We start from the raw sequence: 19,502 nt of genomic DNA, 5'->3' as shown, positions 1-19,502 counted from the left end.
TTCTCTCTCTCTTTCTCGCACCCCTCCCCCTCATTTCTCCTCTCATTCCCCAATCTTATTTTCTGTCCTTATTTCCCCCCTGCCCCTCTCTCTCTCTCCCTCTCCTTCCTTGTGTCTGTCTCGTCTTCTATTTCTATCTTCTTTCACACTCTTTTTCTCTCTCCCCCCATGCTCTTTCTCTCTAACCCCCTTGCTCTCTTTTTGTCCCCTTATATCCTCTCTCCCCCTTCCCCCACCTCTCACACCTGGCACCTGTAACAATGCCGCCCAATCAGTACTTTTGTTGTCTTTGCCTGTCACACAGGTATGCAATGGCTCCACCTTTCCCCAGTAATCCAGGAAGAGAGGACGGTGGAGTGCAGTGCTCCATGGCTGCAGAGAAGACTCCCAGCAGGAGGAAGCAATGTATCTTCCATAGGACTTTCCTGAGACTCCCCTTTGGGCGATGTGAGAGGAGAAACAGGGGCAACAGCAACTCAAGCTATGGTAAGCAATGGGGGGCAGAGCTGGGGCATGGGGCTGCATTGTGTCTATTATACAGAATATTAGACACAGCCAATCTCAGCCTGAAATGGAAGAACACAGGACCACATGCAAATTCAGTGTTAATGGCAGCTCACCTGGAAATAATATTTCAGTAGTGGGCGATGTATTGAATCCCTCACTCCTATTGTGGTGTTCCCCTCTGGAGGTGAAAAATAAAAGTCCACCAGGGTTCATACACCAACCAACAACCCACAGTGAGCGGTCTGACAGTTGAAGGGAAATATTTACTTACCTATTCAATTGCCTTAACCCTTTTCATAGGGGTGTGGTTTGAATAGGTAGGGCTGTGGCCTCTTGGATTTTGTCTGCTGATAACCATATTGGCAAACACAGATGCCGAGCCAATCCTGGTGGTTTGTTTGCCTAGGACCAGAGCCGTGCTTTAAGCTTGTCTACACTTGTTACATTAGTGTAACATTGTTACTCTTGATTTCTATTGGCTGTTTTATTATTTGCTTGATACAGCCGGCCCCCGAGGACTGAGATATTCTAGAGGGGTGTTAGCTTTTCCTGGACTTAATGGGTATTATCAGTGTCGGACGTAGCCAATAGTGGGCCCTTTTCAGAACTGACGAGGGGGCCCATCGCTCTGATCCCTCTGCCTACCGCACGAAGATACATTGATTTCTTAGCCTGCCCACACACCATGTATGGGCAAAGGGCCCCTGGGAGATGTAGTTCTGGGGTTGTCAGTAAGAATTAAGCTTCCAGTAGCTTCTTCATGAGAATTTTGATGAATTTGGTGATGTTGTCACAGGTATTAAAGAACAAAGGGGAAAATATGGGGGGATCTTAAAGGATCCCTATGGGGGAAACCCTTGCAAAGCTTTGTACACACAAACCAGTTCTCAATGCTGATTTGATAACTAAATCTAACCAATCATATGTGAGGGATTTTTAGGAACCCAATCAGTAAATATCAATTGAAATACCAATCATGTTATGTGTACATAAGATTAGGCCAATCCGATCTGTCCTGGGGTCCACCCCACCCCTAACCCAAGACTGGGATGGGAACATGCAGCACATGTGTGTTTTGGAGGAATCTGATTGGTTTGTTGGACACAAAATTACGAGCGGATCAGCTCATCTGCTGACCCAATATGGAGCCTGAAAGTCGGACAATGACAGCTTCTATCTGAGGTTTCTCACACGGGAAAGAGTTACCTGTGTAGACATCTTGATCCGCTGGATAGATGGTGAATCTGGAAACTCCAGTCATTGCAGGTCTTAGAAGAGAATTTGGGACTCGCCACTTTGGAAGGGAATGATTCACCCGCCTTGTGTTTGTATTGACCGCCCACGGCTGATAGGCCAACCCCGGATTTCAGATGCGAGGGCTGAACGCGATTTTCTCTCTGTTGGGAGGTGTAAAAAATTCCAAATTAAAAAAAAAAAAAAAAAAAAAAACTGACCCTGGAAAGGAAATGTTTTTCCATTTTGCTTCATGGCATAATAAGGAATTTCCTTTCTTTCCCTGACACGATTTATGTGTAATCCTGGGGATCCTATTTGGATCCTGGGGATCCTATCCTTCAATCTGTTTCACCTTTTTTTCTATTCATAATGCCACTTCCTGTCTGTATGCGTTGGCTCCACCATCGGCTGCACGTTGTTGCATTGGACTGGCTTCCATACTGCTGTTATGCACCTAGGAGGCTCAAACTGCACTGCAGGTCAATGCGCTGCCCTTGTATTTGCATTGACAGGCAGGATCACCAGGAATTGTTTTATTAGGAGCTGCAGATTTAAAATGACATGCACATAAATATAAGAAAAAAATAAGGTAGAAGATTCAAAATCATAAAAAGATAAAGATGTATTTTATTAGAAAATAAATTGGGCAAATATATTATAGAAAAAATAAACACAGCAGGGCTAATGTGGTTTTTGTATGTTTGAATAATAATGGGAATTGCGACTGCTGCTGTCTTCCCATGTTTGATCATTGTAGGTTGGGAATACAGAGAGATACATGTGACTCAATGACAAGACCAGACAGAGAATCCCTATTAAATATCCATCCCGAAGGATAAACTATCGCGTCAACTCCCGAGCTCTGCCAGCCCCACCCAGATATGTTCCATGAAAGCTAATATCATTCTGCAGGCTTGGATGCAAATAATAGGAAGGGGGCTTCATTGTATTGTTATAAATCTGTGGTGATATCACGCCTGTATAATATATAACTTATATGTGGAGAGTGGTGATGTCACTTCCTGTATAATACATAACTTTTAGATGGAAAGCAGCAATGTTACTTCCTGTATAATCTACACCTTATATTTGGACAGTGGTGATGTCACTTCCTATATGATATAACATATATTATACAGCAAGTAAGATCACTGTTCTCCACATATAATGTGAAGGTGTCACTTCCTGTATAAAGTATAACATATCTGGAGAGTGCTGATTTCACTTCTTGTATAATATTATACTTAACTTACAGTAAATCTGGAGAGCGGTAAGGTCACTTCCTGTATAATATACACCTTATAATAGGAGAGTGGTAATGGCACTTCCTGTATGATCTATGTCTAGATCTTTCTGTCCTATATCTGGAGAGTGGCAATGTCATCTTATAAATGAAGATTAATTATGTCACTTTCTGTGGAATATACAATTAGGTTCAAAAATATTTGGAAAGAGAAACTTTGGTTCTGGACATTACAATTCATTTTAAATTAAACAACTCAGATGCAGATGAACTGCAGACTTTCAGCTTTAACAAGAAGATTGCAAAAAAATGTGAGGAACTAAAGCCATTTTTTTTTTTACACAATCGCTTTATTTCAGGGGCTGAAAAGTAATTGGACAAAATAAAAAGCTGAAAATAAAATGTTCATTTCTAATACTTGGTTGAAAACCCTTTGCTGGCAATGACAGCCGGTAGTCTTGGACATCACCAGATGCTGGGTTTCCTCCTATTAATGCTCTGCCAGGCCTTTACTGCAGCGGCTTTCAGTTGCTGTTTGTTTGTGGGCCTTTCTGTCCAAAGTTTAGTCTTCAACAAGTAAAATGCATGCTCAATTGGGTTCAGATCAGGTGACTGACTTGGCCATTCAGGAATATTCCACTTCTTTGCTTTAATAAACTCCTGGGTTGCTTTGGCTGTATGTTTTGGGTCATTGTCCATCTGTATTATGAAACGCCTCCCAATCAATGTGACTGCATTTAGCTGGATTTGAGCAGACAGTATGTCTCTGAACACCTCAGAATTCATTCGGCTGCTTCTGTCTCACATCATGGATAAACACTAGTGTCCTAGTGCCATGGCAGCCATGCACGCTCAAGCCATCACACTGCCTCCACCATGTTTTACAGATCATGTGCTATGCTTTGGATCATGAGCTGTTCACGCCTTCTCCATACTTTTTTCTTGCCATCATTCTGGTAAAGGTTGATCTTGGTTTCATCTGTCCAAAGAATGTTTTTCCAGAACTGTCCCGGCTTTTTTAGATGTTTTTTCAGCAAAGTCCAATCTAGCCTTTCTATTCTTGAGGCTTATGAGTGTCTTGCACCTTGCAGTACACCCTCTGTATTTACTTAATGCAGTCTTCTCTTTATGGTAGACTTGGATATCGATACGCCTACTTCCTGGAGAGTGTTGTCACTTGGTTGGCTGTTGTGAAGGGGTTTCTCTTCACCATGGAAATTATTCTGCGGTCATTCACCACTGTTGTCTTCCATGGACGTCCAGGTCTTTTGGCATTGCTGAGCTCACCAGTGGTTTGTTTCTTTCTCATGATGTACCAAACTGTAGATTTTGCCACTACTAATATTGTAGCAATTTCTCAGATGGGTTTTTTTCCGTTATTGCAGCTTAAGGGTGGCTTGTTTCACCTGCATGGAGAGCTCCGCATGTTGTCTGTTCACAGCAAAATCTTCCACATACAAACACCCCTCTCAAATCAACTCCAGGCCTTTTATCCGCTTAATTGATAATGACATAATGAAGGAATTGCCCACACCAGCCCATGAAATAGCTGTTGAGTCAATTGTTCAATTACTTTTGAGCCCCTGAAATGAAGTGATTGTGTAATAAAGGATTTAGTTCCTCACATTTTTGCAATCTTTTTGTTCAACCCACTGAATTAAAGCTGAAAGTCTGCAGTTCAACTGCATCTGAGTTATTTCATTTAAAATTCATTGTAATTTACAGAACCAAAATTAGAAAAAAGTTGTCCAAATATTTATGTATACATCTATGAACTGTATACAGTAAAATATATCTGGAGAGCAATGATTCACTCCATTGGCCCTTCAGTTCAATGTGGCTGGTGTGCTTTAAAGCAGTTGGACCGGTTTGTCCAGAAGACACAAAAAAAGGGTTTCCCACACAGTAAAATCTCAGGAGGATGAACGACGGCATGCAGAACCCAACCTGAATCCAAAAATAAACTGCAAATCCAAATGCGGTCGGTATACATGTGATCTACCGACACACCCCGTGGTGTACTCGTAATGGATGGCCCAATGATAGATTGCACTTAAGATAGACATAAACCCAATCACTGAGATCTTTGTTAAAAATATTCCACTGTTTTACAGATGTCCACCACATAGAGGCCACCCAACCAGCAGAAAAATGGTCACCCAAAGATTCATCCATCACATCCCTTGGCCTCCACCAGCTACATCCTAGAGAAGATATGGAATCAGATGGAGGCAGCAGGACTCATATGCCTAATATTGAACCAGCCAACAGCTTGAATGGTGCTCAAGGGGATGATGTTGTTTTGAAGCCAGTTTTGGTGAACAGTCATCAGGCTGATCTGGGTTTCGTTCCACAGATTTCCACTGGCCATCAAAACATAGACTTTGAAGTTTCTCTAGATGACCTAGGACAGCAGGAAGTTGACTCTGCCTATTCTTCTGTATCTCATATAGAGGAGGAATCTCTACATCAGATGGTGTCCCCTCCATCACCCAGTGTCTCCAGCATGGGTAAGACCTTATTTGAAAATCTCTAAAGACCTGAGTTCGTAGATCTGGCACATTTCGAAAATGTAAAGCCTTAGGCCTTAACCTAGAACAGTAAATATTAATAGGAAGATTACTAATTTATGGGTAAGATCAAAAAAAAATTCACAGTAGAGGATGAAATGTTCATTTTCCCCATATCCTAATATTTTTTTCTGTGGGGTTCTTGGTTCCTACACCAATTCAAAAAGTTGCTGATGGTTTACTGATTTTCACCCAAAATTGCTCCTAGTGAATGAATGTGTGTAGGGGTGGAAATGGATGAATGATGATCATGTCTTATAATTATTTAACATCTATGTTATTTTTTCAGAAACAGATATGGGAGTGGACCCTGAGACAGGTGAACGTGCCCTGGAGTAGCAACCATAAGAAGGTTTCATAGGAGGAAGACTTTTGTACATGTAGTAGAACTAGAAGATGTTCGGTCTTTTGTATGGTTTGGCCCCGTGCCTCTGGTTTTTAATGGAATCCAGTCTTAAAATTAGACAAATTGTGGACAGGACTAGTCAGAAGACACCTTGAGTTGGTTGGTGTCCAACAACAACCCTTGGACCTTTCTCTTGGGAAAGCAAACATATCTTGTCCTACGTAAAGGAAAAGGACCTCAGAAGAGCTTAGATGATAGGTGGTCATGGACAGTATATTCTCAAATCACATTCTAGTGAGGAACATTAATTGTCTTTTTTTGTACTAAAAGGACCATCCAAATATGGTAGAGATTATCACCAGCAAAAAAAAGGTCTGTTATGGAGGAGAACCTTTTCATGAATTGTTCTTATGGTCCTCAAGAAAGACCTTAGATGGGTGTTTCTCAACCAGGGTTCCTCCAAAAGTTGCTATGGGTTCCAATTTATGTCTCTAAGGTCAGTTCAGGAGACACCAATGATCTTCTTGGCTATCTGTAAGTGTGTCATTCTTCCTGTTGGCCAGCAATGTAAGAGGAATTCTGACCACCACACTACCAACACACCACATGTACACTGAGCTGTGGATGTACCAATCATATCAAAGGTTCCCTGAAAACCTGAAAGAAAGGCTGTCCTGATCTTTTTACTTACATTGGTTATCAAATCGAAATCTTTTTTTTTTCAGCCCAAAATAAGGCCTTTTCATAATTAGGGTGCTAGACCTTTATCAGGTATTATGAAGTGTGAACAAGATTTGTGCCAGGAAGGAAGTCAGTTCTGCATGAAGGTTCTTTCTCCACCATCTTGGTTGGTCGCCAAGTGGAGTTTGAGATGAGGGAAGGTTGTGTTTCAGTTGAAATTTTTAAAAATCTGTGAAAATACCAAGTTTTACTAAAAGCAATGGAATATCCAAAAATGTGTAGACACGTTTGAGAAGCTCTTGGAAGCCTGAGGAGGGCAATGGGCCCAAAAACAGCCCAAGCCATCTTTTTATTGTTTCTACCAGAGGTACTTAAAAGGTCAGGAGCTGGTGGGACTGATAGACAAACCAACTATGTTAATGTAAGTGTGCTCAGGGACCACTAGAAGATACAAGGAAGACATGGTCCAAAAACTGTCCAAGCCAACTCTTTTAACCATCTCAGTTTTTCTCAGGAGGTTGAGAGTTGGTGGGACTGGTAGGCAGCTAAGTGTGCTTGGGGACCAGCAGAGGATACAAGGAAGACAGGGCCCCAAAACAGTCCAAGCCACCTCTGTTATTGTTTCTACCAGAAATACTCAGAAGCTAGTGGAATTGGTAGACAAGCTAAGGGTGCCTAGGGTCCAGCAGAAGATATAAGGAAGACAGGGCCCCAAAACAGACCAAGCCGCCTTTTTTAAACACCTCAGTTACTCAGGAGGTTTAAAGCTGGTGGGACTAGTAGACAAGCTAAGGGCGCTTAGGCTCCAGGAGAAGATAAATGGAAGACAGAGCCCAAACCATTTCAAGCCACTTCTGTTTATATGTTTCTACCAGAGATACTCAAGGGGTTTGGAAGCTTGTGGGACTGAAAGATAAGCCAAGGATGCTTAGGGTCCAGGAGAAGATACAAGAAAGACAGGACTCAAAAACAGACTAAGCCACCTTTTTTTAACCACCTTAGAGTTACTCTGAAGGATGAGAGCTGGTGGGACTGGTAGACAAGCTAAGGGTGCTTAGGTTCCACTAGAAGATACAAGGACAGTCCAAGCCAACTCTTAATATTTCTACCAGAGATGCTCAAATGGATGATAGCTGATGGGACAGGTAGATGAGCTATGGGTGCTTAGGTTCCACTAGAAGATACAAGGACAGTCCAAGCCAACTCTTGATATTTCTACCAGAGATACTCAGAAGAATGGGAGCTGGTGGGACTGGTAGATAAGCCAAGGGTGCTTAAGGACTAGCAGAAGATACAAGGAAGACAACCTTGTTCAGTTCCCCTAGAAGCCCATTACAAATTTGAACCATCAATAACCCAACACTGACTTTTGGAAAACTGGAAATTGTAACCTCATCCCCAACTCCAGTGTATAAGAAAAGTCAATATTTGGTCAGGGCCTACTACTGGGACCCGGAGAATCTGAGGAGGAACTTTGCTGTGGTAGACATATATAGTGGGACCTCATGCAGTCTTCTCCTTCCACATAATACCAGGTATAGAAAAGATTTAGGATAAATTTCACTTTCAGATGCTGCAAACTGAATGATTGACATCAATAACAAAGACCTTTTCCTAAAAGTCAAGGAAATGTTTGTTTCGCCGATCGTGTACAGGATGTACTTTGAGTGTGGTGGTAGGGAGTTTTGTGATGATCAAAAGGGGGAGTGGGCTTTCATATTTCAGGATCTAATAACCCAAATATCCAGTTCAGCATGGGCTGTATTTGTTGTCATAAAGTAGCTTTAAACAGAATATTGTCAGCTGTTCTTGACATTAAAAAAAAAAAAAAAAAAAAAAAAAAAAAAAAAAAAAAATCGGTGAAAGCAATTAACGTCGGCTGGAATTTATTTCTTATGTTGATGTGTGGAAAGGTAAAGCAGTGTTCTCAGGCCTTTACTGCTGTGTGTCCCCATTCTGGAGATGCCCCCCCACTTCAAGGGCTCATGATTGGTGTCACCAGAACAGGAAGTGAAGGTATCTCACTACATTGAAGATAGTAACCACATTTGGACAATGGCGACTTTGGGAAGCATGCCACCTTCTCCTGCAGCCATGTACAAAATAGCTCCTATTGAACTGAATTAGAGCCATTAGGACCGTGTTTGAGCCTGCAGAAGAACGCCACCGCTCACTATGCATCTGAATTGGCTCTTACTTGAAGTGATCCAAGTATCAGATTTGCTTTGTAATGCATTATTGTTAACACTTCAAGGTATTGTCATTTCACACAGGGGTCACAGTGCTCCCCCAGACAACGCTTTCATCTCCCAAAGGATAGCACCACCTTTGTTGGTGGATGTTCTTAGTGACATGCACATGAGAAAGTGTTATAAAACAACAGCAGCACCATTAAAAATGTAATGATTATTTTAATGATGATTTTCTTTCACAAAACAAGAAAAAAATACAGACAATACAAACAAAAAAACAATGTATCACACAGAAAACAAATGATAAAATATATCAGTTCAAGCTTTTAGAAATAACAGACATTTCAAGTAGGAACCTTGTTTAAAAGCACCACTCTACCCAAAACCGATATTCAAGTGCTTGGTGGACGCTGCAGGGTCAGATCGCTTTGCTGGTGTTTCCGTTTCTAGGGTAATGGTGAGAATTCTTGTTCTGGGTCTGTACACCCACTGTGCCCATCATGAGCGATCCCCACTACACCTGCACTGAGTTTCTTGGTCTATACAGCTGTTGTACCCGTCATGAGGAGTTCCCACTGTCCCTGCACTGAGGTCCTGGGTCGGTACACCCACTTTGCCCATCATCAGGGGCTTCCACTATCCTTGCATAGAGGTTCTTGGTCTGTGCACCTACTGAACCCATCATGAGGGGAGCCCACTATCCCTGCACTGATGTTCTGGGTCTGTACACTGGCTGTGCCCATCATGAGGGGTTCCGACTATCGTGGTGCCAAGTTGCCCAGTCTAGACACCTGCTCTGCCGGGCTGTGCTGGGTGTATACACCTAATGTGCCCATTATGAGGGCCTCCAGACTCTGCACACCTACTTTGTCCATGGCAAGCTCTCACTATTCCTGCAGGACTAGTTTTTGATATTATATGATGGAGAATGGTACAGGAGGAGCCATGGACTCAACATGGTGGGCAGAAGCAATGTAATGAAATTTGGGAGCAGGGACAGCACCCATCATATATTTAGGATGGCCGAATCAACCCACCAAAGCATTACCTTGGGTATCAGCTTCAGACAGAGTGGTCCTTTAAAATTCCCTATACCTCAGAATGAAGTCATCTTGTAGCCAATCACCAGGCAGTGACCACATGGAGACATCGATCCCACCCGAAAGAAACACTTTCCTGCAATTCTGAACGTCAGCTCTACCAACGCCGAATTCCTGGTAAAAATGCAGATATCAGGTATGCCATGTGGTCACTGCGCAGCGGCTGCACCACAAAGTGACCTCTGCACCCGTAAATGCCCACATATCCTGAATATCATAGTCCACCCATAAATGAGATACCCGCTGAAAAAAAAAAAATTAAAAAAACAGCTTTATGTTTAGTGATGTGCAGTAAGTACCTCTATTTGATTCATAGATACCGGGATAAAAAAAAACACACACACACACACACACAGATATTTTAAGGCCTCATTGGTTCTTTAACACTATTTTCCCCTATTTTGCTTTGTTGTGCCCATACTTTTTTTTCTTATCTAATGACAGCTTCCCTCATGTTAAAACAAAAAAAACCCAGTTTGGCATAAAGGATAGTTTTAAAAAAATGTCTTGCAATGTCACAACTAGCGGAGAGACAAAAAGAAAAATTGCAGTTGTCAGTGAAATCTTCCAGTACCCAATATAAGCCACAAGGTGGCAGCAAAGCACCACTTATAAAATACATGACCTCTGGTTCACAAGTAGAACAATGCAATTTGTTCAATTCCAGGGGTGTTATAGGCAGCTTGAATTTATTATTTTTTAAATTTTTATTTTTAAAATTAGTATTTTATATGTTAAGCAGGGGAGGTAGGCATGGTTTGAGCGTGAAGCTTAGAGCAAATAACCAGACCCCGGATTTATGACATGATAGAACCTCTGTAGGACAATTCCAAAATTCACCAAAACCTCCTGGGACAAACAAATGAAGTAAAAAAGTAACCTTTACTTACCCGAATCCTTGACCATGTGTCCCTCATCCAAGGCTGAAGACTGAGGACAAAATACTGCAGCCAAGAACCAATCTGGTCACCGCCCATGCTTAGCGATGTCATCACCCAGACAGCCAATAGGAGGCAGCTACATCACCCAGGAGGACCTGCCCCCTATGCTCAACCACAGGATAATAGACAGCTGGCTTCATGTGACCACAGATAAATGAGCAATTGGGGTTTTTCTTTTGAAATTCTGCAGCAAGCTACATAAAATGAGATGGCAGGGGAATTAGATTTAGCTGAAGTTTAAGTCCTGGAATAAAGGCACCTGGCACTATTTTGGTCCTAAACATCTTGCAATGAATGTCAGTGTACATCTGTGACACAGTGATCCCACAGGATCTGCACCCTTATAAATATTGCTACAACCCAGATAAGGCTGCAATTCAGGTGTCTTAGCAGCAGGTGGCAGCACTGAGCAACCAGATTTCCATTTTTTCTGTAGCAAGATTGCATTGATAAAGAAAAAAAAATTGGCAAGTCGCCACGACTGTCCCTAATCTGAAAACAGGCACTTATTAAAATAAAAAAACATGGCTAAAAAAAACCACAGGAGGGTAAAGGCCACCAATCAGGCTCAGCCTTTCCGAAATTCCCACACCCCAATGGATATAGATTTCCTTGGATTAGAAGAATCCCCCCCAGGATTTTCATATGGTTATTACAAGAACGAGGATATTCTCCCTAGAGGCGGGAATGATAGACATTAAAAATGGTAGCCCCCACCTCACTTTATCCAATACAAAATGTTGGCTGCACAAGTTGGTGTGCTCCATTTTTCGGGTTTTGGTCCAAAGGAAGCCAGGTAAGACCTGAAAATAGTAAACAATCCTTTAAGTCAGGCCATGCCCACCGTTAAGTCCGTGAATGTCGGAATCCGCCAGTCGCATGTCCATTCTTTTTGGCATTGGTCAGTATGAAGCCCGTGAGTGAACCGTCCGGGGTGGAGGAATCTTCTCCTTCTAGTTGAGTGGTTCGTACTGGGATACGATTCTTCTCCTTCTAATCACTGACACCACAATGGTGCCCACGAGTAAAAGCACCAGTGGTGTGCCCAGAGCCACTGCCATAATACAGATTACCAACACAGAGAAGGAATCGCGGGGCGGGGTGCCGTATCCAATCATCGCAGACCTGCAATGAAAATGTTGGGGTTAACTGATGGCAAAATTGACTGGACCTTGGACACAACCCGATGGACCACCCACTGGCATCTGGTGAGGGCCACGCCTGGGAAGAGGATACCAGCTGACTGGGGTGGAGCCTTCATCAGGAACTCTGCAGCTTCTGCTGTGCAGAGGCAGGGCTCTCAAAAATCTTCTGGCTGCCATTGGCTCCTCATTACAGTTCCTGGTTCTGTTATTGCCCAATCAGCACACCAAGCTGCCTCTGGTCTCTGCTCTCGCCCATCACCAACTCATGCTCATCAGTCTATTTGCCCCCAGCTTTGCCTACGAGCATCACCTCCCAATGTCACAAATGGGGGTGTTCAGCTTTTTACCTTTCTGACTAATGTTACCATCTGTGCACCCCCCTACCCACCCCATGCCACACTACTGAGCCCCTACACTGGGGTTCCTTACCCCTCACCCCCTGTCCCTTCTAATACTGTGGTATCCTGCACCGCACCCCTATCCCATTAGGCTGATCCACTGCTATATACACCCCCACTTATGTGATGCTGCTGCCCTCTTCTCCTCACCACCCATTCAACACTGCCCGGTGCCCATGCCCAGTGCCTACATTCAGCTCTGCAGTACCGCTCCCCTCACCTTCAATCCTAAACTGCACTCCTTTACTTTACAACTTCTTTATCCAAAGCTTAGGTTCTGGCTTCTAACCAGCAAACTCCCCCCATACCACTTAAACATGCAGGACCCCCGCTTTTTGTTCCTGCATCTACCTCTGGACCTCACCCCATTCCATACTGATGGGGTCATCAGCCCAAGGTGCAACAACTAATGACCAGGGCGGGGATCCAAGGAAGGACCAGGGGGAGAGGGGGAATCCGAGGCAAAACCGAGGGACCCAGGGAGGGGGATCCAATTACCCTAAAAATATTTTTAACCCTTTGTGAGTAGGACACAGAAACCACAGACTATTACCACCAACCGACTCCAACATTAACAACACAGAGGGGGAAGCAAAACTGTTCTGGGAACATAGCCGATGGGCAGGGTGACAGAGATGAGATTATACTTACCAGCCCAAGAAGTGTTTTTTGTCATAGAAGTCGCCATCTGCGATGCCGAAGGAGACGTTATAAGCCTCCAAGTTATAATTGTCGGTCAGATTCTCGCCGTAGAAAGCGTGGACGATGCTGGGGATCCGGAAGGTCTCATTCAGATCACGCGGCTGGTAGATCTTGCATGGCAGAGTGTCGGCTCTCCCACCCTCCATGGCACCGTATGCCACCGACTTCCACTGGAAGTAACCCTGGGCGTGGCTGCCGTTGGGAAAGTCCGGTACTAATTCCATCACCTGTTGGGAAACAAAATCATTTGAGGGGATGGTGAGGATAAAGAATGGCTGCTAGGTGCTGGGACCGAGGGGCGATTATTAGCTCACATAGAGTCACATGATCAAAAGCACCAATAGGGGGGTTGCTAAGCAGACATAGTGATCACATGATCTCACTTTACCAGCCAATCAAGTCTTAGTTTTCTAAGCTTACCTCGAAGATGGTAGGGGTGTACTCATCATCAATGGAGTGGACGGAGCGCAGCTTCTTACGGCCCCCCTTCTTCTCCAGAGTCACCATTTCTAGGGCAAAGCGTGAGTTATTGCCCCGTGGTTGGACCCCAGACAGCAGGAACTCCATCTTGGTGCAGTTGGCATTGTGAAGCAGTCGGGGTGAGGAGGCGTCGCGCCCTGAGCTTTCAAACGCAGAGACCTAGGAGGAAAAATTAATCAGAAGGTGATTCAGGAGACAGGCGGATTGTAGTACTGACAGCAAAGAGATCAGTGATCCAGACTACAAATATTAGTATGGGGGGGGGGGGGGTAATAGGGGTATTTCCATTGCCTTAACACCATGGTGGATACCCCTATTACCCTACCCCCTCATACCCCTATACACATTATGATAGAGTACCATCATGTGGCCCCAGATGGGTGAAGTCCAGGACAAGACACCTCACAGGGCCCCAGATAGGTGTGTGTCTGGGACGAGACGCCCCACCTATGTGCAGGCCCCAGGTGGGGGGTAGGGCCAGGGCGAGAAGCCCCACCTACATACGGGCCCCAGATGAGTGGGTTTGGGCAAGTCGGTGTTTGGCCCGGGTCGAGACTAGTTGGGTGTCAGTGCCTGGGATTAGAAGCTCCACCTACACACGGGCCCCAGATGAGTGGATGTGGGTGAATGAGGGTTGGGTGAATGTGTGTCATGTGCCCTGGACAGGACTCCTTGCCTACATGTGTCCCCAGATGGCTGTGTGCCTGGGACGAGATGCCTTGCCTACATGCAGCACCCAGGAAGAGACGCCTCACCTACATGTGGCTCCAGACGGGTGTGTGCCCAGGGTGCCATTAATTACAGCACCAAATGAGCCCATTGTGTCTATGGAAGAGTCTTTCTGCTCACCTGGAAGGCGACACTCCCATTGCTGAAGCTCCCAGCGGGGTCAGTGGCCTTCACTCCGGTCAGACGGGCGGTCAGGGCAGAGGAGTTCAGGGAATCCCTGGCACTCGCCCAGGTGAACTCGGACAGCTCATACGGAGGGTAGAAGAATTTCCCGTCTGTGCCGGAGAAGTCGGCCGTGTTGTTGACCTCTTTGTATTCAAAGATCTGAAGAAGGAAAAAGAAAACAAAATATTAACGAGGTGACAACGGCCGATCACCAACAAAATTTCTGTGGTTTATATTCGGCAATGGGGCGTACCCGGGTGAAAAGCAAGGCCGTGGAATAGCGCACGTGGCCGGCAGGTTCAACTCGGATGGCTCCATGGGGTTCCGGAGACAGCAGCTTGGTCCAGTTCACCTGCAGATCGGTATTGTCACTATCGGTGTAGATAAGGAGGACGGTGGGGACCCCGATTGTGCTCCATACGTAATGGATGGTGCTGCCATTGCCCACCGCCCGGATATGGAGCAGATTCTGGGTGGAGTTGGAGGAACCGGGGTTCAGCTCGAGAGAGACCTGAGGAGAGATATTACAGGTTCGTCATGCGTCTGAAAAGCCAATCAGAGCTTACCGCATGTCTGATTTGTCGTAAGACGTTACCCAGAAACGGAGCTGAGGGATGTGACCTGCTAGCGACCCAGAGATGGTGAATAATGGGCACAGGGGTGAATAATGGGCACAGCGGGTGTAAAAACCCAGGAACTCCGCACAAAGATAGTGGGAACTACTTATCTACTGTAACATTTCCTTATAAGGGCATTAATGGACATTTACATATTACTTAACAAAGTTTTTAATGCAAACCTGGAAACTTAGCAGAGGAATGGTGGGAACAGGGGAGGTGTAGGGCCCCAGGGGCCCTCCAAAGGATCTCATGAATAGTCCCTGATCAATATTATAATAAATATTATGTGACCTCAGCTATCAGTTTTGGGAGGTGACTAACACCACCATGTTGTTTTTCTGTCTGATGAGAGAAGTTAATCAGCTGAAGTTGTTATCGGATCCTTTTATTATTATCTGGGGATTACCAGGGACAGACCCGGCCATTAAGGGTGGGGCATCTGAGACCACTGATAGATTGTACACAGATCAAAGATCATAACGCATTGTCTGTGGGTGCGAGATAACGTCATATACAATACGGGAAGGGGGCAGCTTACTGGACAGCGGGGAACTACAAGTCCCAGATCATGGTCAGCTCCTGGATCTCCACACCTCAGTACCTGAGCCATGTGATCCAGATCACAGGGCATGCTGGGAATTGTAGTTCCCCCTGATGTGTTTAGGATTCCCCCTCCCCCCCAACCTTTGAACCTCAACATAAAAAAAACAAGGCTGTGTAATCAGTGAGGAACTACAAGGTCCAGCATGCCAGGCAGCCTCCTGTTTTTAATCCCCTAGGCTGTACGAACATTGCTCCCTCTACTGGCAATCACAGACAATGAAACACTAGGCGCAGGGCATGCTGGGAGATGTAGTCCCCCATACAATGTATAAAAATGCCTCCCCCCCACTTCCTGAATCCCAACACAACAAACAATGGCTCATTACCCCGAGTGGGACTATAATTCCCAGCATGCCCTGGACCTGTAGTCATTGGGCTGTGTAAATACCCCCCTCCCCCACCCGGCTTTTGAATCTTCATCAACAAACAAAGCCCCCCTATTCCCAGCAGAAACTACAACACCCCACTCGCAGGATTTGCTGGAAGTTGTAGTCCCCCAGGCTCCCCCTGCATCTCTCACCTTCCTGGTCTCCTCCTCAGGGGCCCCTGTGGCCCCCAGTCCAACAAACAGGGTCCAGAGCAGCAGCTGCACCTGCACTCTCATGTCTGCAGCAACAGCCACTTCCTCCTCTGGCATGTGACTACAAGTCAGCTGACCACAGCCAGGGGGAGGGGCTTCTGCTTTTAAAGAGACAGCGACTGTTCCCAGCATGTTACATTGTAACCCCTGCAGAGAGAATAGGCAGGGGGTCTGTGGAATGTGATTGGTAGCTCAATGTCATGTGACCTTGACTAGTACATATACCTGACCTGATTTTTATTTTTTATTGGTGGGAAAAAAACTTTATTTTTATGTTTAACAAACTTAAGGGTAACTTTTATTTGTTTGTTTTTTTTTAATAAAACTTTCTGATTGAAAATTGACAAAAATAATAAACTTGCTTTTAACCCGGTTGTCAGTTATTGTTTTGCTGTCTGTGTCCCCTAAGGCCAATTATTTCCTCCATTTACTGTCCCCAAAATGCAACAGGAAGTGAAATAAAATCTCTCCATAGCATGAGGAAATCTTCATCAGATAAGACGTTGGAAAAAGATAGGTGGGCAGTTGTTAAAGTACACAGGGGGCAGCATTCCTATTGGCTGGGGGTTATCAGGGGCTGCCCACTTTATACTTTAACAACCAGTAGCAATTGATTCTGTTGGATCTCTGGTATGGGGGGTATTGTGAGATTATCACCTTCCTCCAGGAATGACAATGAAATCCTTGGGGGCAGAAAATGCTCTGACGGATCAAAACCGAGCTCGCACAGGCTCTTGTATCTCCTCAGATAAACAGAGCGGCCAGGGAGCCCCAAACGTGTGTCTGAATCTGCAAAATGACAGGTTCTCTTTTAGAGCCTTATAAATTCTTCTTCTTCAGTTTGGGAATTGTGACTCTATTGATCATTATAATGAATATCTACCTATAAATATAACTCAGATATTGTAATATTTCTTTCTTAGGGCATAAATGTATACATAAGGGTTGTGTGTGTGTATATATATATATATATATATATATTGTTCTGGAAAATTATTTTAATACAGATCTAGGAACTCACCGCATGGAGGACTAAACCCAAGGTTTAGGGAACCCTTTATAATGGGCACAGTGTACAGACCTGGGAGCTCAGGAAGGGAACTAGGAAAAGTCCTTACAATGGACACAGCAGTTTGCAGACCGAAACTCAGTATAGGGATGGTAGGAACCTGGTATAATGGACAGAGCCGTAGTATTGGAACTCAGCACAAAGATGGTGGGAACTACTCATTTACTGTAATATGTCCTTTATAACGGCATAAATGTATATATACAGATTTCTTTACAGATTTTCCTGAAAAATGATTTCATTGCAGATCTGGGCACTCACCACATGGAGGACCACACCAGCCAGAAGATTAACGGAATCCTCATAATGGGCACAGCAGATGTATAGACCCAGGAACTCAGCACAAGAATGGTGGGAACACTTATAGAGGGCATGGTAGGTGTACAGACCCAGGAACCCTACACAAGCATAATGGAAACCCTTATAGAGGGCACATCAGATGTATATATATGACCCAGGATCCCAGCACAAGAATAATGGGAACCTTTATAAGGGGCACAGTAGGTGTATAGACCCAAGAATTACACACAAGAATGGTGGGAATCTTTATAGAGGGCACAGTAGGTGTATAGACCCAGGAACTCAGGTCCGGGATGATGAATATTCCTTATAATAGGCACATCAGTTTTACAGACCTGGGGGCTCAGTACAGAAAGTTTGGCAACCCTTCCTAGTTGGGATAGGAGGTGTACAGACCTGAGAACTCAGTACAGGGATTGTAGAAACCCCGCGCACAACAAACATATAGAACCAGGAACTCAACACGAAAATGGTGCGAACTACTAATTTACTGTAATATTTTCTTATTAGGGCATAAATGTATATATATTTTGTTGTGCTGCTTTTAATGTAGACCAGGATACCCAGCACAGGGATGGCAGGAAACCTCATATTAGGCCCAGCGAGTGTACAGACCTTGGATCTCAGGTCTCACCAATAGAATCCCGGAGAGACAGAAGAGGCCAGCAACAAAAACACTTCATTACAATTGGTGCCGCAATCCCCAGTACAAACTGTGGGTGCTCCTGGAACAAAGCTTTTCTGTGTACCCACTTCATTTCCTGCCCTGGTAATCGCCCTCGGCCTCTCCGGCCTAAGCTAAGTACACACGCCCAAGAGTTCTCACCCGATAATCAACTCAGGGCCGATATCGGACGAGAATACAACACCCAACATCCAAACGACTGCCCTGGCGGATCCACAGACGATGGATGAAGAACGATCCTAATGCAAAGAGAGGGGGAGAGAGCACAGCAGGGTGCTGCTCCGTCGTTCTCCCTCTCTCCTCTCCATAGAGCAGAATGGAGCTGTATGTACAACACTTGTTCATGTATTGTGCAGTCCTTAGTCGTTGGAAAGAATCTTTCACAATAACTGCATGTGTGTATGCGGCTTTCCCTTCTCCCACATGGAAATGGTATTGTTCATTACTATGTTGTTTGTTACCTGTACATTTATGTATCATACCCCCCTTGTTTTTATTATTATTATTATTAATATTATTATTATTAATAATAATAAACAGGATTTTTATAGCGCCAACATATTACGCAGCGCTGTACATTAATTAGGGATTGCAAATGACAGACTAATACAGACAGTGACACAGGAGGAGAGGACCCTGCCCCGAAGAGCTTACAATCTAGTAGGTGGGGGAATTTCACACACGGGGGGGGGGGGGATATGAATGAGTTGACTGGTTCTCCAGTCAGGTAGGTCTGTCTACAGGTAAGTAGTCACTGCTGAGAGTTATCAGAGTTCAGGAAGGGAATTACCACACTGCCTTTGAATGGAGGATGGTGGTGGTATTATGATGGGGGGCCAGATGGACCCTCTGTAAGGGGTTAGATCTGGGTGTAACTTGGGCGCAGGAAGGAACAGAGGACCCTTGTGTGGGGTCTGGAAGCACTTGGGGTGGTGATCCGGCGGTACCCGAACTACCATATGGGTATAGTGTAACCGGGTGCACCTACCTTCAGGCCACCCTATGGGGTAGATTCTGAGTCTTGCTCTCCTCTAGGGGGGGTCTTTCCACAGGTGAGCTTAGTACTTATTGGAGGGACTTTGGCTGGCCCATAAGGATTGGGATCTATCAAGTATCAGCCATGTGGATCCAGGAAAGCTAACCCCAGCATTGGCTTCCAATATATGGACCGGTGTTTGATACGGAAATTGTATCATTGAACTAAACTCCT

The 19,502-nt window shown here is 44.7% G+C and overlaps 2 protein-coding genes across 3 annotated transcripts in view; one reads left to right on the top strand and one right to left on the bottom strand.

Annotated features, from left to right (window-relative positions):
- The window catches only part of LOC140341612 (uncharacterized), a 16,596-nt gene extending 8,219 nt beyond the window's left edge, over positions 1-8,377 (top strand). Inside the window, exons 4-6 of one of the 2 annotated variants that reach the window (XM_072427405.1) lie at positions 305-486; positions 5,101-5,496; positions 5,846-8,377. In XM_072427405.1, coding sequence (XP_072283506.1) covers positions 312-486; positions 5,101-5,496; positions 5,846-5,895 — 621 coding nt within the window. In that variant the 5' untranslated portion in view covers positions 305-311 and the 3' untranslated portion in view covers positions 5,896-8,377. Of the gene's footprint in view, positions 1-192; positions 487-5,100; positions 5,497-5,845 lie in introns of those variants that run through there. The other variant, XM_072427404.1, reaches the window with a different exon arrangement.
- A 597-nt stretch (positions 8,378-8,974) lies between these two features.
- Positions 8,975-16,284, bottom strand: GLMP (glycosylated lysosomal membrane protein). Its single transcript, XM_072427403.1, has 6 exons — positions 16,179-16,284; positions 14,689-14,946; positions 14,391-14,594; positions 13,482-13,700; positions 13,011-13,288; positions 8,975-11,941 (listed from the first exon to the last, which is right to left on the bottom strand). Exons 1-6 carry the CDS (start codon positions 16,260-16,262, stop codon positions 11,770-11,772), a joined length of 1,215 nt encoding a protein of 404 aa, XP_072283504.1. The 5' UTR covers positions 16,263-16,284; the 3' UTR covers positions 8,975-11,769.
- Between the last annotated feature and the right edge of the window lie 3,218 nt (positions 16,285-19,502).

Source organism: Pyxicephalus adspersus, chromosome 12 (genome assembly GCF_032062135.1).
Source record: "Pyxicephalus adspersus chromosome 12, UCB_Pads_2.0, whole genome shotgun sequence".
In the NCBI taxonomy this organism is placed as follows: Eukaryota; Metazoa; Chordata; class Amphibia; order Anura; family Pyxicephalidae; genus Pyxicephalus; species Pyxicephalus adspersus.
Note: the sequence above shows the minus strand (reverse complement) of the source record. Positions and strands in the feature narration are given on the sequence as shown.